The following is a 23,751-nucleotide window of genomic DNA, read 5'->3' as shown; positions in this document are numbered from 1 at the left end:
TTCATTGATTTTACTCACAGATACATTTTCTCAAACTCCTGGCCTCAAGCAATTCTCCTGCCTTGGCCTCCCAAAGTGTTGGGATTACAGGCATAAGGCATTGTGCCTAGACTCACAGACACATTTTTAAAGGGAAGTGCCTCTCCACACTTGATCAAAAGGCCAAGAAGCAGTGGAAAGTGTCTCTCTTTAGTGAGCGTAAGGAACACTTTCATTCAAGATATCGGTAATTGTCAGGACCATGACCAATGTACCCGTAGAGTTTACCTTTCATAGATGATGAACTCATTGTGTGACTTAACACAGTGCCTCCTTAGTGCAATCCCAGCTCAGCTTCCCTTTGGCTTGTGCTTCCTATTCAAGGGGGGAGCATGAACCCTTTTCCCTTAGATATTCCATAGTGACTTTCTCACATTTGTCAACGGTCAGAGCATGTCAGCCATTTCCATTTATTTCTCTTTTTGTAACAGGATCAATTTCTGAGAATAGTCCTCATTTTGATCTGTGTTAACTTGACTATATAAAACATATACCAACTGATCCTGAGTGCCAAAGTGTCCCACACAATCAGCTCAGCACTTTAATATATACCCATGTATAAATACAAGAAGCAAAATTTCATGTAACATGAAAAAGTCTGAAGCAGAGTTTGTGAGCTTGCAGGCCATGAGCCACCATGGCCTGCATGGATCTTTTGTTCCACCTGTCTGGTGGGTTCAAATATTGAGCTCATATTGAGAAACTCAGAGGATCCACATGTAAATTCTTCAGTCCAAGTTATCTTGGAAAATCAGCACAACTGGGTTTTTTTTCACCCACTTTTCACCCACTGCCAGTTTCTGCAAAGTGGCCATCAGATGGAGGTTGGGCAGGACAAGAGCTGGCTGTCCAGCTTGCTGCCCTAATATCCCACCACTCCCATCTCTCAGGGAATGCAGTGGCACTGATAGAGCCCACACTGATAGCTATGTGTCTAGACCTCAGGCTCAAAAGTCAGGCATCTGACACTACTCACACTGCAATGAAGATCAAGGCAGAACAAATATTCTCAGACTCCTACCTTCTAGTCTCAACCACAGCAATGAGAACAAACACAACTTAGGCAGAGATTCCATGAATTAAGTGACAGGTTTCCCATCCTTTAAGCAGATGAGTGAGGGGCCAGCTCCTCAGGGGCCAGAGGTGCTTCCCTATCCCAACTGGGGTGCTGCACTTGGATTCTGTCAATGGGGTGAGATCTCTGGCAGGTCCAAGAGAACACAGAGTTAATAAAGTTTATCTCTGCAGGCTGGGAGACTTTATGGGGGATGCGGGTAGCTCTGGCACCCTGGGATTCTCTTTTTCACTGGAGGCAGCTGAATCCTACTCTGATACCCAAGCCAGGGTCGCACACAGGATTTGACTCATGCCCTGGCCACCTCACTGCCTGCATTATATTCTTTCCTTAACACACACCACTGGACAGCTTGGAAATGATCAGTGGCTCAGTTGTGCTCACACTGTAACCTCTGCCCCAGGAAATCATAACGATGGCACTGGAGAGTTTTAAAAGTATTTCAACATGTATTCTATCTGGGTGTGACACGTGTGTCTCCCTAAGCCAAGAAAAGGACTCTACAGATGGCAAGGGAATTTCTAATACAGCCAGGTGGGAAACAAGATCCTTACTATTAAATACTGAGAGCTGCCCTTGGACACATGGGGTATTCTTATTTAGAAAGTTCTGGGACTCAAGTTTCCTGTGAGGAACAGCATGTGAAGCGGTCACAGAGCTTGCTCTCGGTCTGTTAGGACTGCAGGTTTAGGTCTCACAGCTATGAAACAGACTCATCAGATCTTCTGTGATTCCAAACATCTTTAACTTTTTCACCTCCTCAAGGCTTGAGGCCCTCCACTTTTTCTTTTCTTCCTTTCCCCCTCACCTTAGATTTTAGAAACACAATCTGACGAAGGGGTTTGACCAAGTAAGGATTTGATTAGAAGAGATTGTTCTGAAGGTAAAACTTGCCAGTGTCTAGGCATTGTTTAGGAGGAATTACAGAGTCCAGGGAGTTGACAAGTTCTATTGACTATTTCTGAACAGATCCTTTGCATAGTCTAGTTAAGCTGAGGGAGGGGCCACTAGGGCAGGCCAATGGCAATAAAGACTCTGGTTTACCTAGATTCAAAACTTTCCATGCCAGCCAACAGTTGAAAGCAATTTTTATTCTACTGCCCTGGGCTAATGTTAAATCTCAGGATTTATCATTCTCTCAACCCATGTGTTAGTAAATGATTTATGCCAATTTTGACTTTGCTGTTTGCACACTGCTATCGTTAAGCCATATAAGGTTTCCAGGGACCCTACCTCACCCCCCCAGTTGCCTTGTGTGGGAACCATATTTTCTGTTTTCTGGTTCCTTTTCCTTCAAGAGTTTGCCTTCTAAGCAAATTTACCACTTGCTCAAAATATATAGATGAAATTATAGTGAAGGAACCCACAATTGCCAGTAATTTCTACCTAATTTCATTTTTCAATTAAATGGTTGCTAACACTTAACTGGAGTCACCAGTTATTTGTATGGCAGGGAAATATTTGCACACTGTTGGCTCAGGCTAAGCTAAGAAACTACCCCATTTGGTAAATAACTCCACTTTCCAAGCTTGCTAGAACTCTACTTTTCATTCCCTTGCTTCCTCCCTGACTTCTCTTACCAAGTTGGTGGTCTTTGTATATCCAGATGCCTTTCCATTTGCAATGGTTGCAAAGATCAAAGGGATTTCAATGAGTATTGGGATGTGCATTTTAAGCATACGTGGAGATTCTGACAGTTCCATATCATTCCACAGTCATCATAATTATTACGTTCCATTAAAACAATGGTAAAACCTACTAACACATTCAGTGGGAAAATAGAGGACTAGAGTCTTGCCAATTATACTCATTTTCGCTCCAAGATTTAGGAACAGTAACAGCTCCCTGGTTTTAGTGGCTTCAAAACAGAAAATTGAAACAAGACCAAATAAAAATAAAAAGATAAAAATAAAAGAAAGTACAAAACAGTGTTACTTGGTTTTAACCATATAAATTGTAAGCCATAACATTTTTGAAAAGACATCCATGCCTTTGGAGCCTCTCTTGAAGAAGGATGAACAGCAAGTGAACAGCTAACTCACACATAAATAATCATATGTCAGGGAGTGGTAAACAGCTCAAAGGAAAGCAAAACCTGGGCAACAGGGCACAGAGAAACTTGGGCCACTGCTCACAGGTGCACATGTATTCCTATTTCCCCTTTAAAGCTCTTCAAGCCGGAGTCAGCATGTTTAATACTCATCCAGAAACTTCACAAGTGAACACACAAAGAATGCTGCCATTCTCCTAAGTAAGCAGACCAGGCGTGTTGACACTGACAATGTATCCTTCCCAATCCTGAACACCAAGACTTTCAATCAGATAGAAAAAAGAGGCCGCAATTTCTCAGTATCGTTTCTCCTCACTATTCCAGTGTTCCGTAAGAGAAAATGTACAGTCAGCTGATGCATGATTCTGCCTTAGCATACTGGTAATGAAAACTGGGGGTTGACATTTCTAAAATAGCAATAATTACTTTAGGCAGCACTTTGCTTCAACATTCTTTCCCATGTAGATTCTGAAAGAAACACTCTTTATACAAAAAGCATGAAAGGCCTAGGCAAGCAACTGCTGCACAACGTGCTTATTCCAAATGTGTGAGCTGATGCATCTGTGGACCCTGATGACACAGAGGAGACCCAGAAGCTCCGGGCTTTCCAGAAAGTGTCCAGAGGAGGGTCAATGAGAGAATCTACTCCTACAGGGGGTCTCAGCTGACTGAGTCCTGCATGTCTGGTCTTTCTTGTACCCTCTACCAATTATGCCTGGCTGCTCACCTTTCATTTTCCAAGACAAAAACCTGGGATTTTAAAAAGTGTGTATTGCCTTTCTTTTCCACTGCAAACTAACTTAGCAAAAGCAGAAAAAAATTATTTCTTTAACTTATGCAACATATTTTAGATGCTGACATATGTATGATTTAGAAAGAAACCCATTCAAAACAGCAACTGCAGAAGATTAGGACATCTAACAATTTGCTATGGAGAAAATGGACACGGTAGATATTCATGGTATAATACTATCATACATTGGGGAAAAAGAAACAAATCAATTCTCCTTCAAGGCTCTCCAAATTCCCAAGGTCTATAAAGTAGTAAGTTCTGTAAATGTGCTAACTGTATCCTCACAACAACCTGATGAAGAAGCTACTACTATGAGCTCATTTTACTGATGAAATGACAGAGGTTAGAGAAGTTAGTTGACTCACCCAAATCCACGGCTAGTAAGTAACAGGGCTGGAATTTTGGACAGCAGAGCTTAAGATACCATTAAAAGTATATCCAATAATAGCATATGCACTATAATAGAGTGATCAAATTAACATCCAAACGAGGATATTTGAGAGTGAAATGACACAATAATAATATATGTGATGGGACATTGGTAACAAATGTAAACCATAAATATCATGGACAAACCAGGGAGTGTGGTAACTTTAATTATATCATTAAAGTGTGGTGAAAAAGAGTTTCTCTAAATGTTATTGAGTTACTCATTTACTCAGTAATTATTTATTGAGTTTGTACTATGTACCAGGTATTGTTTCAGATGATGAGTCAAACACAAGCCCTTTCCCTCATTGAGCACATATTCTAATGAATGTCATTTATGTGTGCATCTCTCTCTAGATGTGCGTGTTTGCATGTGTAATGCATGTGTATGTGTGTGTAACAATGAAATATATTTAACATCTTCTCTCCTGTAAATCTGTTGTGGTTGAATTTATTAAAATCTACATGATAGCTTAAGTTACATGGCTTGAACCTTTCCTTAACGTATGAATACTTAACATGTTAAATATGTATATCAAAACCAACAAAATTCTGTATTCTGTGCATCACGGATGATGGAAAAGATCAGGCTAAGACTCTGAAGCTCTAGACTCATGGTCCAGCTCTGGTACGTCTGAGTCCCACTACCTTACCTTTTCCTTAGCTCTTTTCATCCTACCCTGTTTAGAGTTGTTGTGAGGTTATATTAATCCTAACTTTGGGGTTGGAATGGACTTTTTCCATGTATTACTTCGGTTGGTCTTCGCAGAATCACATGAAGGAGGCTGGCTATTTTTATTGTGTGATTTTACAATGGTAATCTGAGACTGTCATAATGAGACCTACCAGTCAAGCATGAGACTCAAATGCAGGCCTCTGGCTCCAGGTTAAGAGTGGGTAAAGTGTGCGAGACCACACCAGAAGTATGGTACTTTAATATTCTTTCCCGTGAGAGGCAGGGGGCCGAGCGAGACACACCCAAGTGATAAAGAACAAACTGTTGCCCCACCTCTGCCACTTGATAGCTGACACCTTGGACAAGTTACCTAAGCTCCCTAAACTCTTATCCTCATCTATTTTTTAAAACTGGGAATAATAATGGTGCCTACCTCCCATAATTACCATGAGGATTAAAAAAAACAATGAATGTAAAGCACTTGGCTCAAATACCTAGCAGAGAATAGTGTTCTGTCCTTGTTAGCTATTATTATTTTATTAAAGAAATCGTGATAGAGGGATTACCGAGTCTCACCTGTCTCCCTGTTCTGTGCTACAAGAAAATTCGCCACTGGTTGCATTACACTGCTCAGGTTTCCTGGCCAGTGGGTCCCAGGAAACAGGCCCAGGAATTGGGAAAAGCAACCGGAGGCAGGGTCACAAAAATATGGCTATGGGGTCATTTCACTGCCATGTGATTTTCTAAAGAACTTTCTATGGATAGCAAAACCTTTATACTTCTTTAGAGTGCTTCCCAGACAGAGCAGGCATGTGTAATCTGATTCATTTTTAGGTGAAATTTCTAAATGTATTGTGAGTTTGATTTTTCTTTTGTGTCTTTTCCATGTGAGCCTTTGTGTGCCAACACAAACTAATAACGTGAAAGTCACCTGGAAAGTATGCTTGTCACAGTCATACAAAGATCTTTTGGTGGAATTCCCCTGCCCTACCCATTGGAATTATTAGAGAGGAAGAGGAATACAAGTTGTCTTCAAACAAGGGATGAATTAGACAAATCAAGATGACAAAGCCCATGTACAGTGATAAACAATGCACAGGACTGTTGCAGAAAGTGCATCAATTATGACTCATATATTTAAAAGACATAATTGCAAGAGAATAAGCTATAATTGTGCATGTATCATTTAAAATGACAATACGCCCAGGTCCACACATCACTTTAATATAATAAACACTTGCTTCTCTTGGCTTAAGTCTCTTTTGCTGTAAAAGTAACAGCTTTGTTATAAATGATGCCCTTCCCTGCAGATAATCTTATATTATCCTGATGGAAATATTAAAGAGATAGGACAGAAACATATATCCCCACTTTCATTAATTAAATGGAAGAACCAAGTACATGAATACATGTCAGGGTCATAAGACCAAGTTAATGGCAGAAGCAGAATTACGACAGGGTCTTCCTACTTCTAATCTGGGGGGATCTTTCCCAAAACTTAGGTTGAACACTTCATGAACTGCTAAGCTAATCCTCCTCTACACAAGCATGAAAATATATAAAATAAAGCTGAAGCATATAGTTACACCCCCACATCCTTCCTATTGAAAACTAGGAAAGTACACATTATTTTTACCTTACATTAAAGAGAAGCCATTATGATAACATAACCATGAGCTTTAAACATTTTATAGAAAGTATATCCTTAAAACATACTGTGTAGAATGTCAGAGATATCCAACAATTTGGACACAAATGGTGTCTCCTCATTAGTACTACATAAGATATTAATATCTAGCCAGGTTCAAAATAAAGGAAAAGGTCTAGGAGGCAAGAAATAAGAAAATCAAAATGAGATATGCCAGTAGGATTTGAAGTCACAGTGAACCAGGGAAATTCCTGACATAGATGCATGACCTATGTGCTAGGATCTGACATTCTAACACCTACATGGGGACGGGAAATTTGACTTCAGACCACTAAAGAAAGACCATTTGAATAAATTCCTGAGTTTCCTAGAGCTACATTGTCCTAAATAATTAAATATTAGAAGAAAAGGTGCTTTTAGCCAAGGGAAAAAGGAAGGAAAAGAAATGTGTCAACTCCTTATGGCTTTGAGCCACGAAGTATAAAATTCAAGGTCTACACCACATACAGGTGTTAAATCGATATCTATAGTACTTGAACCACATAGGAAAACCAAGCTAAGAAACAAATATTAAAAATGAATATTGAAACCCTAGGTCCCAGCAAGAAGCACACTCCAAAACATTTTGTATGAACATTTTGCAACTTAAAGAAAAGACATTTACCAAATAAACATCCCCTGCTGAATTAAGCTCATAATTAAAACTACAATCTACATAAATATTGAAAAGAGAAAGTCAGTGAATGGATAAATATAAGATAAATATTGAAAAGAGAAAGTCAGTGAATGGATAAATACAAATTTATTAAATATAAATAAATATAAGAATTAGCACCCCAAGTACTAGAAATAACAGAGAAATCCAAAAGAGACTGTAAAATAAATACAGTTTAAAGAAATAGAGCAATAAAATGAGGAATAAAACCACTATTTTCTATAATTACGTAAAGTAACAGCATGAACAAAACACAGATAGACTTGAAAAAGCTTAAATGAAAATATAATTAAAACTAAAAATCCAGTGAGTAGGTTAACCACAGATTGGAAATGCACTGAGAGTAAAATATGTTAAGCTGGGAAAAAGATAAGATAAAATCACCAAAAAATACCACAGCAATGAAGAGACGAAAAACAAGAAACAGCAGTTAAGAAGCATGGAAGTATAACAAGTTCTGAGCAAGAAAAAGAAAGTAAAGATACTTGCACACATTGACAAAAAAGCAGAATATCAGAAACAATTCTAAAAACTTAAATGAAACCAGAGATATAAGTCAAATTAATATCAAAAGACTGGGTAACAACATAATTCTACCTACCAACAAAAGAGGATAAAAAGTATTGAAGTAATATATTCCACTTGACAAGTGATGATAGCACCAAATCCTACACTTGGTTATATTATCCTTTAAGAGGTTAATCAAAATAAAGATGTTTTCACACAAGACTAAGCCTTCCCTGAAGTATCCACTAATATATATGTAAAAACAAACACAAACAAAAAATAATCTAAAAGGCAAAAAGAGATAAAACATAAAGAAAAACTGGAAAACATGTTTGCAAATCTATGTAACTACTTCTTATACAAAGTAAAAACTAATTTGGAGGAAGTTAAATACAATCCAAATATGAGTTATGACAAAATATTATAATTCTGAAACGGGCAGTTAGAACTTTTTCAAGTTCAAGTATTAGGAAGAAGATAATAAAAATAGCAAATACTTTTATGTTCTAGGAAACTATTTTATATCATTATGTTCCATAAAATTATTTTAACACGTCACCTGTATTAGCTAATTTACTTCACACAGCAGCCTACGTATGACATTGGTACTTTTATTGTCCTCACTTTACTGCCAGGGGTACTGAGCCCCGAGAGTGTAGGTTACATACTCAAAATCACACTACTACAAAATATGTAGGAATGTGTATCTGAGATGTGAGCCATGGTAGGCTGGTTGACTCCTGTTAAATCAGAGAATCACACTAAAACAGAATAGCAACCTTAAAAAGAATAGAAATAGAATATATAATTATGTATAAAAAACAAATAAAAAAGAGAAATCAATCCAGCCAAAACATGGCAAGAAAGAAAGATTAGGACACCAAGTAAAAGCAAAGTTAACAGAGAGCAAAATAAGTCAAAATATATCATTATTCACAGTAAGTGTAATTACATTTCTCCTTTTAAACTACAGTGATTTAAAATGTTTAATTAAAGAGGCAAAATCCAGATATATGTGGTTTAATGAGGCATATCAAAATGAAAATGACACAACTCATTTGATAGTAAGGGTATAAAAATATGAATCTGGAAAATGCAGATATAGAAAACTGATATGGAAAAAAGTATATGTGCAAAATCTAGCTTTCTTTTAAATGGTAATAGTTTTGTTTTGTTTCGAGACGGAGTTTTGCTCTTGTTACCCAGGCTGGAATGCAATGGCGCGATCTCGGCTCACCGCAACCTCCGCCTCCTGAGTTCAGGCAATTCTCCCGCTTCAGCCTCCTGAGTAGCTGGGATTACAGGCTCGCGCCACCATGCCCAGCTAGTTTTTTGTATTTTTAGTAGAGACGGGGTTTCACCATGTTGACCAGGATGGTCTCGATCTCTTGACCTCGTGATCCACCTGCCTCAGCCTCCCAAAGTGCTGGGATTACAGGCTTGGGCCACCGCGCCCGGCCAGTGGTAATAGTTTTACATGAAAAAAATACAATTTGAGCCACAAGTAGTGGAAATAAGAAAGTTAAAAACTTATTAATTAAAGGGAAGAACTCACTCTGAAGATGTAACAATATTGAATGAGCATGTAATAACATAGCATCAAAACAAAGCAAAAATTGAAACAATTACAAATAGTAATTGTCATTACAATCTTAGAAGTAATTTTAATGTAACCCAGGAACTGAAAAGTAGTCAAAAACTGGTAATGCTACTGAAGATTTTAACACCAGAATTGGAAATTTTATGTAGTCTCTGTGTGTCTGTATACATATACATGTAATTATATAAAATCCTGTACACAATAAATAGAGAATACACATTCTTTCTCAAGCATAAATGGAAAATAAAGTTTTTAAAATGTCCATAAATTAAGACATAAAGGACATCACAATCAACACTAAATCCAACCTAAAATCAACACTGTAATACTGAATCAGTATCATACCTATCTAACCAAAGTGCAATAAAATGTGAATGAAATAAAAAGCAACTGGGCATGGTGGTGCACGCCTATAGTCACAGCTACTTGGAAGGCTTAAGCGGGACAATCATTTGAGCTAAGGAGTTTGAGAGCAGCCGAAGCAACGTAGTGAGAACCTATCTCTAAAACCAACAATGACAAAAAAAAAAAAAAAAACCCGAATCTCCATAAATTCATTAACTGAGAAGTAAAATTCTAACTAGTTATTGAGTTAGAATAAAATATCACAAGGGGATTTAAAAATACTAGAGCTGAGTGACAGTGAAAACCCTGCATATCAAAATGACACAGTATAACTACAGTAGGAAAAATGGGTATATTTCTAACCTTAAATACATATACTGCCATTCTTCCAAAATGTACCCACTTGGATCATGAGAATTCACCTTTAAGAAGAGTTTCATTGAATAATCCTGTTTTAGTTTATGAAGCATTCCTGTGGTTCCATGAAGATCAAACTGGTTTTATGGACTCTGAGCATCTTGAGATGAGATCCATGAAAAGCAGTCATCATTCCAGTTTTATCACTGGTATGCTGTGTTAAGTAAGCCTTTCAGAACACCCATGGTCTCCTACTTAACAGCAGTAAAGATGTCATGCAATGTATTCAGAAACTGATATGTCATTTGCATAATTTCTCTGAAATATTTTGTCTTTATAATTCTCTTTATTGTTATTGTTATTTGTATGAAAAGATGAATTTACATGAACTTTGAGTATTATGAATATGGTTAGTTTGCGACAGAATCTTAACTATACAGTATATCATAGATTAGAATTAAATGAAAAGAAGCAAATACCCATACTTTGGATAAATTGATTAGGGGAAATGGCTTATTAGGAGTTGCAAAAAGTAAGTAATCTACTGAAGTACTTTTGTTTATTTTATTAAGACTGATGTCATTTTAGCATAAGTGCATGTCAATTTGGGATCTCCGGGATTCATAAAACACTTAGAGAAGCTACCAAAAATAATATCAATTATGTTTTTAAATATTGGTGTTTCTTACTCTTGTAAGGTGGGAATTAACATATTAATAGAACATAAATAAACAACAATTAATGGATTGTTTTCAATTCAATAATTAATTAAATAAATAAACCCAAAGGAAGGAGAAGTAAGTAAATCATAAATGTTAGAGCGGAAGCAGGTAACTTACAAGCCAACCAAAAGATAATTCTTTGATAACGTATCAAACAGATAAACTCCTGCATACCCCATCAAGGTTAAAAAAAAACATTAGAAACAGAAAGAACATAAATGCGTGTAAAATGGAGATCATTTAAATCAGAAGTAACTTCCTTCCAATAAATTTTAAAGACTCAAAATAATAATTTTATAAAAAATATAAATTATCAAAATTGACCACAAAAGACACAGATAAACCAAATGGAACTATAAATATTCAAGCAATGGACTCATTGGTTAAAATCTATCAAATCTATCAAAACCATGGAAACCAAAACCATCAAATTATTGGTTTTACTGGTGAGTTTTTATAGCATACAAGGAACAGTTTGGTTTATTTTTATTTTTATTCTACTTTAGGTGTATACTATATCCAGCATTTCTCCCCATGTTATTGCTCCCCACCGTCCCCAACCCGGCTGTCCCTCTCCTACCCCCACCAACTACCCCCAGTGTGTGATGCTCCTCTCCCCGAGTCCACATGTTCTCATTGTTCAACACCCACCTATGAGTGAAAACATGCAGTGTTTGGTTTTCTGTTCTTGTGTCAGTTTGCTGAGAATAATGGCTTCCAGATTCATCCAAGTCCCTGCAAACGACACAAACTCACCGTTTTTTATGGCTGTGTAGTATTCCATGGTGTATATGTACCACATTTTATTTGTCCAGTCTATCATTATGGGCACTTGAGTTGGTTCCAGGTCTTTGCTATTGTACACAGGGCTGAGTCTCCATCTGTCTGTTGCCCACCCACACTGGAGTGCAGTGGCACCATCACAGGTTACTGTAACCTTGAACTCCTGAGCTCAAGTGATCCTTCTGCCTATCTCTTGAGTCACTGAGACCAAAGGCACAGGCCACCAAACCTGGCTCTTAAAAAAAAAAAAAAAAAAAAAAAAAGGTTTGAAGCGATCGGGTCTCACTTCTGGCCTCAAGTGATCCTCCCACCTCAGCCCCACAAAGTGCTGAGATCACAGTTGTGAGCTACCACACCTGGCCAGAACAAACAGTTTTATGCAAGTAGTTCATTGTATACATCTTAGGGCTTCAAGACAGGTGAAATAATTTTGTAAGAAATAAAGCTGAGTATAGTTATCATTGCTGAAGTTGGTACAATGTAACATTTTCATTTGGTAATTAAAAATATCTATTATCTTAAAGGGAACAAAAACAGAGGTAAAGTGTGGGGATGAAATTCTAGAAGACACCCTAATTGGTTTTTAGAAAAGATGAGAAAGCTGCTGAAGTCATCCTTCAGACAGAAAACAGAAAATGTATGAGCAGCCCACTGGGAGAAGATGGAGGCTTTGAGAAGGAAAGGAATCAGTGCTCCTCTTTTAACTTTACTAGGAACCAGTACCTACCAACAAGAACTCTTGAGAATTTAGAAGTGTGTTCAAAGGAAGATGTGGTTCAGATAGCAGGTGAGGACCCTGAGCTCCATCCGCTGACCAAACAGTTGATGAATATACCCAGGAAAACCAGAGGACAAAAAAAAAAACCAGACTAAGTGCAAGGATAAGTTTTTTTCAGAGATCAAAATCTCTGTAATTCAGACAGATGTGAAACTCTTAGGTTTCATATCTCAATTTCAGGAGATCCTGGATCTTAGGGGAGATGTCTTCATAAGCCAAATTGCTTTCTATCTTTCCCTTTAAAATTATGAGAATATAGTTTATTTAATTTCATGATAGCAGGATGGAGGGAGGTGAAAAATATGCATCCTACTCTAACTTAGGGGCAGAGAAAATAAAAAGAGCAGAGTGACCAGTGACATTTGAAAGGAGATGCAAATAGGCCGGCTCACAAGACCTCAAGATATGGGAAGGTATGTTTGAGGAACCCCAGGACAAAGAAGGGAGCTCTGTTACTTTAGACAGCAAGGTACTCAGTTCTTTGTCCTTGAACCTTGAGAAGAAATACAGTCCATGTCCAAGTTCATGCAAATTAGCAAAAACCCCACTGGGTCACTTCATGGACTAAGAAATCCGAGGAGGCAATCTTAAAACGCACCAGAAAATATTATCTTAATTCTTTGGCTACCCATTACTCCAGGTTGTAGAACTCCATTCCTTCGTACAGGATTTACCGAGCAATGTGTGTATTTATAACTGTAAAAATAATTATGGTTGCTCAAAATATAAATATTCAAAGAAAGAATAATAAGAGTTCACGTGTGTGGGGACCTAAGTAAAAAACAAATGAGGAAACATTTCTTGCCAAAACTTTTAAAGCTTTTCCAAGGTATACTAAATTTGCTGTGCTCAAAAAAAAATTTGTTTGACTTACTTCATAAACACTCATCATCATTTTTATTATCATCACCGTCATCATCATCATCATTTTGGTAAATTTTATAACCACAAAACTTTTTCTGGACCAAGTAATTAGGAAGTTGATTTTCCCTGATACCAAATGTAACAATTAAGAGTTAAATTGAATCATTCAATACTTGGCCAACAATGCATTTTCTCACTTCTGATTGTAATTTTTCTAAGATTATATTGGCTTATAATATAGAATGTAATATATATTATATTAGAAAACTATTCTGAATTCACCACCAGGCATTATTTAACCCCCCCACAAATGTTATTTGGAGCCTCCACTTTGGACGGCCTGTTAATTGAACCATGTTTAGATTAATTACCAGCAATGTGCCTCCGTGTTTTCTGAGTTAGGTAAGGTCAGGTACACTACACAAATGGCATAAAAGTGCCCCAAATAGAAACCGTGGCAATTTGCAGGGGTTAGCACCTGTATTACCCCACAGTTTCATATCCACTTGCGCAGCTCAATTCCTCCTCATTCCCAAATATGGCAACTTAAGTCATATAAGCCACCCCAAAATAGCTTTTGCGAGCAAAAGTTGAAAGAGAAGTGACTAGGTGACTGTTTAGTGGGGTACAAAAGTGTCCCACAGCACCAGGATGGTCTTGCTTAAAACCAAACAGTTCAGAACCCCGGGAGCAAAAGGAGGGGTGGGGATTTCTGAGCATTTCCTGGCTCCTCTAGGAACACAGGGGAAGCTGCAGGACAACGCTGGGGTATATGCAGGAGAATCTAGAGAAAAGACCCCAGGCACCAGCATTTTGGACTCTAAAACTCCACTTTCTGCCCGGAGAAATATACCCTTCACCCTACCCATGATAGACTCCATTTGGCTCTTCAGACCCCTCTCTGGGTGAAAATTATCATCTCTGTGACACTCAGATGCAGAAAGGAAAGACAAAATAGTAGCCAGAGATGTTCAGAATTTGGGGGAGGACAGGAAGTGCAATATGTGTTGATTCCCATAGCAAAGTACAAGGCAGGAGAAAGCAGAAACTGGCAACCAGAACAGAGGGGGCCCAGGGAAAATAATCACATCTGGGCTAAGAAAATACTAGTGGAGGGACAAATACACCTGCAAACTCTTACGCAAGTAAGTATGAATGCCTTTAACAAAATATCACACAATAAAGTGAGATTGATCAATAAAATGAATGGAACAGGACAGAAAGAGTGCAAGTGCAGAAAGGCAGCCCACAGAATAAGAAGACTTGCAGAAGGCTGAGGTCAAGACAGAAGTAAAGAGAGACAGGAGGCAGCCCAGGACAGTAAACAGTGGAAAAGGTGCTGTAGTGCCAGAAACTGTGCGATTACTATGGCTACTTTGACTATGCACATTGCTGGTAATTAATCTAAACATGGTTCAATTAACAGGCTGTCCACAGTGGAGGCTACTAATAAAGACAGTACAGATAAAGGGATGGAGTGCTTACTGTGTGCCCAGCTTTGTTCTTAGGATGTTAGAAACTCATTCTCATTTAATTCTCACAACAGAACAAGCCTTCTGGAAAGACACAAAGATGAGAAATGAGACAGACCTGGCTGGAATTCTGGCTCACCACCTACCAGCAAGTTAATCACCCCATTTCTTCATTTCCTCCGATATGACACCAAGAAATCAACACCTACCCGGCATGGTGATTGTAAAAATTAGAGATAATGCCTTTAAGTGCCTCCTAGCAGCTGTTATTATTGTGATTAACCCGATTAAAATAATCAGGAGTAGCAAACAAAGGAGAGAGTTGGAATAGAAATGACAGCAGAGAAGCAGTAATGGAAACAGGCACAGAAGCAGCCCTCCAGTGATGGAGCCTCCAGGCTCAGAGAGAGTGACAGGGAACAGGTCATTCATTTTGGCTCTCCACTTGGCATGCTTCTGGGTGCAAACTCATTCAAAGTTTCCACCTCTACCAAGTAGAATATTAATACCGGCACTCCCTACAGGGCAGGCTTGTGGCATCTGAGTTTATTATTATTATTATTATTATTAGAGGCAATAAATTTACAAAAATATGCATATCTGCTCAGTAGATGGGGAGGCCTATCTCATACTATTTCTCAGTGGAATTAAGACACTTGACTAGTAGAACCACGTCAAAGCCAGGCAATTACAGACTGCAGAGTCATTAAATAGTATGTATTTCTCTTAGTCACCACGAATAGAATCTAATTGATTTTTATCTGGCATGAAGATTTGCTTCCGGTTTACCTACCACAACTTCCACTCTCCTGTAAACCATCTCTTCTACCTTTGCACTCCCCTCCCAATTTATGTCTTTGTTCATTCCTCTCTGGAATGTGACTCCCTTTTCTCTCTAACTGACCAGGTCCTGGTCTTCCCGGGAAATCCAGTTTAAATGTTTGGTCTACACGAGGAAGTGCTCTCTGCTTCCCTGCAATGGTATACTATCTTTTTCTGAGTTTCACCCTGCTTAGCACTGTCCTGGGCAATAATCACATAGTGTGTATGCCTCTCTCCACTCATCAGTAAGCTCTCTGAAGATGGCAGGCAATGCATCTTTTCATTCTTTATGGAAATCTGCCTCATCTCACAGGGTAAAGACATAAAACATATATAATGCATACATTCTATGGACCTAACAGCTTATTCGGATCATTACAACAGTAGTCTATATATCTCAAGACTTTTTTAAAAGTCTTTAAGATATAAAGTAAAAATATTATAAATCACCATGCTCATAACATAAAAGTTTCTGTAGCATGGCTAATGAAGATGAGAAAATACATTCTGAGGGTTCTGCTTTCAAAATGAGAGTTAAAGGTGGTGTGAAAGTGGGTATTTTTTTTTTTTTTTTTTTCCTGAGACAAGGTGTTTCTCTGTGTCCCAGGCTGAAATGCAGTGGTGCCATTCATGGCTCACTGCAACCACAACCTCCGGAGTTCAAGCGATCCTCTTCCCTCAGGCTCCCGCCTCAGCCTCCAAGGAATTGGAAATACAGACGTGCACCACAACACCAGGCTACCATTTCTTTTTTCTTTTTGTATTGTGGGGTCTTACTATGTTGCCCATGATGATCTCAAACTTCTGGCCTCAAGGGGTCCTCATATCTGAGCCTCCCAAAGTGCTGGGATTACAGGCTGGGCCACTGTCCTGGGCCCAGAGTTAGTTACCTTTAAATATGCATCTCCCCTCACTGGCCTCAGCCACCCCTGACGCAAAAGCTTCCTGGAGATTGACAGCCTCAGCCCAAAAGAGGGAGGAGACAGGGCTTCCCTGTTGCAGACGCAGGCATTCAGGCGCCCTGGTCTCCTTCCATGCACCAGGGTCTGTGTCACTGCCAAGGCGCCTCTCTCCTGCAGCATTCAGCACTTTAATCACATTAGGAATAGCTTCGGGATTGGTCTGCGCCTCTCTCCCTGCAGGTGAGACTCATACCTGTCAATAAATAGGTCTCGATCAACTCAAGCAGAGGGCTGACAAACTTGGCGTTCCGTGCAGCAGAAGAAAGCAGTAATCGCTAAGTTTGTGGAACTTACACTTTGGGGCCATTTCAAAACCAATGGTCGCTTAAGAACCAAAACGCGAAACTGCTCTTCCTAGAGTCCTTTCCAACCAGAAGAAGCTGCTCTATCTGTCGCCCCTGCCCTGAATCCAGGATGAGGTGGTCACTATCGAGGTCAGCTGGCCAACCCAGTCACCCTCCAGGTGTCCCCCAGAGATCGCCCCCTCCCATTCCCCACGAGTCCAGCTCGCTCACCAATCTTGGCCAGGGAGGCCAGCAGGATCCACAGGGTGATCTCGAAGGGGATCTGCACATGGGGGTAATCCAGGGTAAACACGGGCAGCCGGCTCTCCTCAAACGGTGTCGTTCCGGGAGCCACCACGCTCGCAGGACTGGACGGGCTGGAGCTGGTGCCCATGGCCCTCGGCGCGTCCAGCAAGGTCTCTGCCAGGGCGACCGCGGGCCCCGCCACCTGCAGAAGCAGGAGCAGCAGCAGCTGAGGCGGTGGCGCCTGCAGGCTCCTCCCGTCGCCCAGTAGTTCCATGGGTGACGCCGGGTGCCGCCGAGGGGCCCGGCCCTTGGCACTTCGCGCGCTCAGCGCATCGCGCCCGGGTAGCGCCGCCCGCTGTGCCCTTCCCCTTGCTGAGCAGGGCAGCTAGAGCCCCCCCCCCCGCCGCCGCTACGGGACCCGGTCTCTGCAACCAGAGAGCTAGGTCCTCGCTGCGAACAGGCGCACTGCCTGGCGGGGCACCTGCAGGGCGACGAGAGACCACCGCGCTGACCCTCAGCAGCCCTCAGCCGCCCTCCGCCGCCGGCTGCCGGCCCATGCCCGTCCGCGACTCTCCTGTCGCAGCTGCAGGCCCTGCCCTGGGCGGCCCGCGGGCGGGGGCGGGGGCGGGGCGGGCGCGGCGCCCAAGCCGCGGGGTAGGAGGACAAGGGGACCCGGCCTGTACACCGCGCACCTGCCCGAGCCCGCGGGCGACCCGAGGCCCCAGTGACCGCGGGGGCGATGGCTGCGCTCCTTTCACGTTGGCGCCGCGCGCCAAGACCTGCCACCCCCAGAGCTGACGAACCTGTGGGTGGAATCGCGGCACCGGGCTCATGGTGGCCGGAGCTGTCTCCGCCCCGGAGGCAGCGTCGGGCGTCCACCCAGTGAAGAGACCCGCGCTACCCACGCCTCGAGCCCTTCCCTCCCCCTCCCCACCGCAGGCTCCAGCAAGGGGACACCCGGGTGCGCAGGGTGCGCGGAGAGGCTCCACAGGCTCTGGGTCGGGAGGAGAAGCCCGGGTGAGTGGAGGAGGGGTGCCGTCACCCTAGCCCGGTGCTGCGGAGGACAAGACACAGCACGGGGCTCTTTGGACGTACCGAAAGTTTAGAAAAGCTTCATTTTTGTTTCCCTTCCGAGAGTTAACTCGCGCACAAGGTGCTCTGCGCAGGGAAACTCCTTCTGCAGAACTCAGTGTTCCCACGCCACCGCGGGATCCTGTTCTCTCCTCTGCCACACTGTGCTGCTTTCACCCATCGTTACACTGTCGCTGCCACTCTCCTTCTCCCTCCCCCAGCTCACGTAAAACCAAAACATCTTTTTCCGCTTTTAGACTTAGAGGTGTACATGTCCAAGAGCATAAGAAATATAATTATTTCATGGAAAACCAGTGATTTCCCTCGCTCAGATTGACTTGCTCCGCTAATTATAGGACAGGCTGTGGTTAGGAAAAGAAAGGAAGCGCGATTTTCCTCTGGATCTAAAAGGGCTTTCTCGTGCAGAGCCAACCTTTCTGTCGTCCAGAGCGCAGACTTCTTCACTGGTTCCAATTTCGCTGTTGGAGCATCTTTATCGCCAGAAACTGAAATGAGCCCAAAAGGCGAATGAGCCCAAAGTTGCCATTCAATTAACTGAGGGTTTTCCCTTTGATATTTATGACATAAAATCTTCTCTTTTCTTAATCTTTGATGTGTCAAAACACGTGGCTTCTACTATTAAACAAACACCAGGCAGTTCGACCTTCAAAGCATTTTTTTTTTTTCAAAGTTCTAACATAGAAAATCAGTGAGATGTCAGCAGAGGGTACAAGAAAAAAAAATCTTCCACCTGCATAGAGGAAAATAAGAATAGGCCTCATAGGGCCGTCTAAGTAATGGAGGGACAAGTCCAGGCTAAAAAGAAAGAAGAATTCTGAGAGATGCAACAGAGCACTGCTTCATCTGATATTTCAAAAAGCATCAGTTTTTAAAAAGTGCTACAGAATTGAAACTAAAGATAATATCTTAAAAAGAATCACTGTGCATCCGAAACTTAGCCTCCCCTTCTCCTTTCACTGGAAACTTTTATTAAAGGTATGTGCCGAACATACCCTGTGAAAAAGCAGCAAATAAGAACTATTAAGTAAGCCTCTGGAAGGAATTCACGCCCAGGTCTACCCAGCCTAATACTGGTTTCATCTCACCCTCCACTCCGTGACTTCTTGCCCAGAAACAGCAGGTTATATTTTTTATCTTTTAAAATAAGCAGTGGAGAATAGTTCAGGGATTGTTCAAAAACATAGCAGGATAAAGTTTTAGTAAGTGAATCAGGCCAGTTCTACAAACCTAGAGACGTAGTAATAGGGCAAGTGCATATTTAGACAATAATTTCTGGGAGTCTGTCACACAACACTTTGAAGAATAATTGCTCATCAGGAACAAGAAAATGAATGACAAATCTGTTTCTGGGCCCTTACTGCCCAGTTACCATAAAGATTACAGACTGTATGTGGTGTCACTTTAACTTTACACATCTATGCTACTGCAGTTAAAGGCTATCCACTTTTTCTTACATTTGAATGAAAAAAAAAAAGTCCTTTTATTTATTCTTGTAAATGGGAGGTGAGGAAATTAGTTTAAAAAGACACTATTTTCATCTTTCCCTTAAAGCAGATTTACAGAGCATTAAATTATGTCCCGATGCTGAGGGCGACTTGGCTGGGCTGTTTCTTCAAAGTGCCCTCTGACTAGGAGCTCAGCTCTTGAAAGTGATAACACCACCCATGGAATGACTGAGGCAAGAAGCTAATCTTATGTACACATTTAGCATCTTTAACTGGTTTCTTAGTGACCTTTGGACGTCTTACCCAGTAGCTGAATTTCTGGACTAATTGGGGGTCTTCTTTTATGCCCTTTGATCTCCCATAACTTTTCAGCCCTTAATTATTTCTCTGAAAAGCTCTGTGAAGGGATTGGTCTATCTGACTCATTCTTTTATCTTTAACTCCTAGCATAGTGCCTGGAAACAGTGAGTACCCACTAAATATGTGTTGGATGAATAAATATATGAATTAACCATGAAATCAACAGCTCTCACACTCTAAGGATCTGAACTGCAGGCCTGTCTCCACAGTTAGGTCAGTTGCAGGATGGATATGAATTCTCCTAGTTTCACAAGAAATGTTTTCCTCCAGTGATTCTTGATTCAAATTTTGGGATCTCTCATGTCTTTTTTCCTCTTCTACCCAAATGATGTATGAATTTAATCACATTATAAGATTTCTAAATATTTTTAGAAAGTACAGTTACCTGATTTGAGATTGACTTTCACATAGCATAGAAATATTTACTAGGAATTTATGAATCTTGTAGGGCAAACTTGCACATTTTTTGTCTTCACTTTGCTTTAAAGTGGTCCGTTAGAATATTAATGTATTTAATGGAGTACTTTAAGAGGAATAACTCTCTCGAATTATATAGCCATCGAAACAGGACAGTTGATATGGCATGCCTAGGAATCACAAAGGATTTTGAAATATTTTCTGAGTACAAGGGAAAGAAAGTAGTAAAAAAAAAAAAGCTGAGTTTGCTTAAGAGGACATGCACCTTAAAATATAAAAATATGAGCTGTGCAGAGGGCATTAGGATCCTGACCTAACTCAGGACTGGTCTTAAATCCCCCACTCCTGCTTTGGAAACTTCAGGAGGAACTGAGGTTTAACCTTGTGTCTCTTGCCATACAGAGCTTGGAGCTTACTGAAGAGTTGTTGAATGTTGAAACCCCAGGAACCTCTGTAGGAAGGAGCAGGCAGAGTGCTCTGCATGCCAACAAACACATGTCTTCACAACTCCAAAAGGTTTAATGTGCTATCCCTCTTCAGATGTAGAGTGGAGTGGCAGTGGCTCTCCTGCACCACAGTGCGGCGCCAGAGGTTAGCGCCTCCCTTAGAAGCTAGCAGGCAGGTGCAATATGTGCTCAATCAGGAGACAGAGACCAGGGAATGGCTCCATCCTCAGATACCAGTTTAATATTCGCTAATACTAGTTAGATACTAATATGCCACACTATTCCTTGTACTATTCATATTTTGTACTCCCCTTGTTTTTAAATCTACATTGCACAACCACTAGCCATTAGTTGTATATCAACTGAGAATCTTTGCCTATAAAAAGCTGGCACTCATAACATTATTGACTCTGTGATCTTATTACTGTATTTGAAAGCTCTCAATGTCTAAACTACTTTCTTTTTTTTTTTTGAAAGAGATTTAATTCTCAGTAAAAATCTAAGGACTTCTAGGATCACACAGTGGTGTGGACTTTTTACAGATGTCCACAGAATTAAATGATTTTCTCTCTTTTTTTTGGCCAAATGTATTTGTTTCAGCAGAGAAATGTTTTGCTTTATGAAAAGGTACTTTCTTCAAATTCAACCTTATAAATAATAGTGGTACTTTTTGTTGTTGTTATTTGGTTTTGTAGAGATGGGGTCTCACTTTGTTGCCTCAGACTGGCCTCAAACTCCTAATAACTCCTGGACTCAAGTGATCCTCCCTTCTCAGCCTCCTGAGTCGTTGGGACTACAGGCACACCACCACACCTGGCTAAGAGTGGTACTTTTAATATTGAATTATCCTAATATATTTAAGCTAAGAGTCAGTTTTCAGATATTCAACCACCAAGTTTTTCAGTGCTTTGGTTTCCCTCCATAAAATAAGGGCCTTGAGACAAGTACCTTTAGATTTCTTTATAAAGGGTTTTAAAAATCTAAGATATGAATCTAACATGTGTGTGTAGAATGGACACATACCTACATCCTGGTTCATCCTGCTACAGATATTGTGATGTCACATGGGAGAAGAGAGACTCCCTGTCCTTTAAACTCTGCCATGTATTGTCTGAACCCTGACATGCAATGTAGTCAGAAAGCAAAAACCGAACTTACCTTGTAGGAAGAGGGACTGAAGTCTGTCTCGGGTACTGATGCTTTCATATCCTACTTCTTAGAGGAAAGACAGATAGGAAAGGATGGATGATTTTAGAGGGATAGTAAATGATTTTTACAGTTTCCATAGGAACGTCTAAATAGAATTCTGTTGTTACATATAAGGTGCACTCACTCATCAATTCAACAAATATTTGTAGAGTATCTGTAGTTGCTAGGTACCTGCAACTAAGTCTCTTTGTACCTTTAGGGACCCAATAAATGAGAGTGCGTCAAGGGCTCATGGCAAAGATCTTTCTAGAAACAGGAGTGGAAAATAAGGAGTACCTTTGCAAATGTATATTTTGTTTATTATCCTATAGTTTACTAAACTGCTACCACACTGGAAATAGAAATCTGACCAAATCCAGTCTTGGAAATAGAGAAAGCAGAGTCAAAAATGCCAGTCTTCACTCAAGCACCTTTCTCAACTTTCCACTGCTCTTTGATCTTTAGTAATTTCTAAGCTTTTTGAGTTTCCATGCATCCAACAAGAGTTCACTCTAGAAAACATGTTTGGGCAAATATCAACTAAAAAGAGGTTACCTCAGAAAATCTCATCAGTTTCTTCCAATTGGAATGAGGTTCAGATTATTCACAGAGGACTGTTTCTGTGGTTTCTAAGTAATTTCTTTACAGGAAAGAAAATCTAGTGACTAAACCTCTGAATCTCCATGCTTCCTGCAGTCCCTGAGCTCATACTGTTCTATTATCAGCCTTGAAACTGAAAAACATCTAAAAGGGACAACATTAGCCTAAAGGTTAGTATTACATTATGCCCTACTTGTCTTTACTCACGTTTTTCATCCATCCACCTATCCATCCATCCATTCATTTCTTTATTTGTACAACAAAAAATTAAGTATTTATTCAGCTTTTTGAAAACTATGTACAAAGCATTCATTCTTGCAGGAGACACAGAGATGGATCACATGAATCTTGGCCTCAAGAACTATAGAACATGACAGAATAATAATACTGTTGAGGCTAAGGTAAGTTTCTCTTTGCTCTCAGAAATTACTAGCCTCAATAGTAGTACTGTTGAGGTTAAGGTAAGTTTCTCTTTGCTCTCAGAAATTTTGCTAAAAATTCAACTCACAATAAGGCAGATTAATAAGAGAAGAGAGGCTTTACCAATTTATTACTACCGTGAGCATGGGGAGAATCACAGAGTGATTGGCCAGTATCTCAATGGGGTACCAATGCTATTATGCCCTACTTTTTAGGTGAAACGGAGATAGGGAAGTGTGGATGATTTAGGGGGATAGTAAATTATTTTTACAGGAATTTAATGGGCTGGAAGAGCATGCCATGGTCTAGGACAACATCTGTTGAACCCACAGAGCAGAAAATGCTTTGCAACCGAAGTTTGTCCAGGTATGTTGACAGACTTCAGTCTTTCTTCTTGCAAGTAAGTTCAGTTAATGAAAACTCAAAGAAGGGACTGGAGGGAATTGTTTTTTTTTTTTTCCCTATGGTGAGTCCAGACTTTAGGCAGATAAGGGAACTTCACAGAACAACTTTATCCTGTACTTAGGGGGAGATGGTGGAGAATGGCCAGAGAGACCTTGGGGCCTCTTCTTCAGTTCAGCATGTACAAAGCGCTATATTTTGAGGTATCCTTTTT

General features: G+C 40.4%; 1 protein-coding gene across 8 annotated transcripts in view; it reads right to left on the bottom strand.

Moving 5' to 3' along the window:
• The window catches only part of SLC9A2 (solute carrier family 9 member A2), a 100,618-nt gene extending 78,427 nt beyond the window's left edge, over positions 1 to 22,191 (bottom strand). The window contains exons 1-3 of one of the 8 annotated variants that reach the window (XM_078348397.1): positions 18,263 to 18,444; positions 17,153 to 17,369; positions 16,566 to 16,830 (exon numbers count right to left, since the gene is read on the bottom strand). Coding sequence is in view for 4 of the 8 variants with exons in the window: in XM_035271801.3 (XP_035127692.2) it covers positions 17,153 to 17,369; positions 17,860 to 18,000 (358 nt within the window). In the remaining 4 variants the exon portion in view is untranslated. Of the gene's footprint in view, positions 1 to 16,565; positions 16,831 to 17,152; positions 17,744 to 17,859; positions 18,025 to 18,262; positions 18,445 to 18,671; positions 18,745 to 22,085 lie in introns of those variants that run through there. The other 7 variants (XM_078348398.1, XM_035271803.3, XM_035271799.3 and 4 more) reach the window with 7 other exon arrangements.
• Between the last annotated feature and the right edge of the window lie 1,560 nt (positions 22,192 to 23,751).

Source organism: Callithrix jacchus, chromosome 14 (assembly GCF_049354715.1).
Source record: "Callithrix jacchus isolate 240 chromosome 14, calJac240_pri, whole genome shotgun sequence".
Taxonomy (NCBI): Eukaryota; Metazoa; Chordata; class Mammalia; order Primates; family Cebidae; genus Callithrix; species Callithrix jacchus.
The sequence above is the reverse complement of the archived record's forward strand: the minus strand, read 5'-3'. Positions and strand labels throughout refer to the sequence as shown.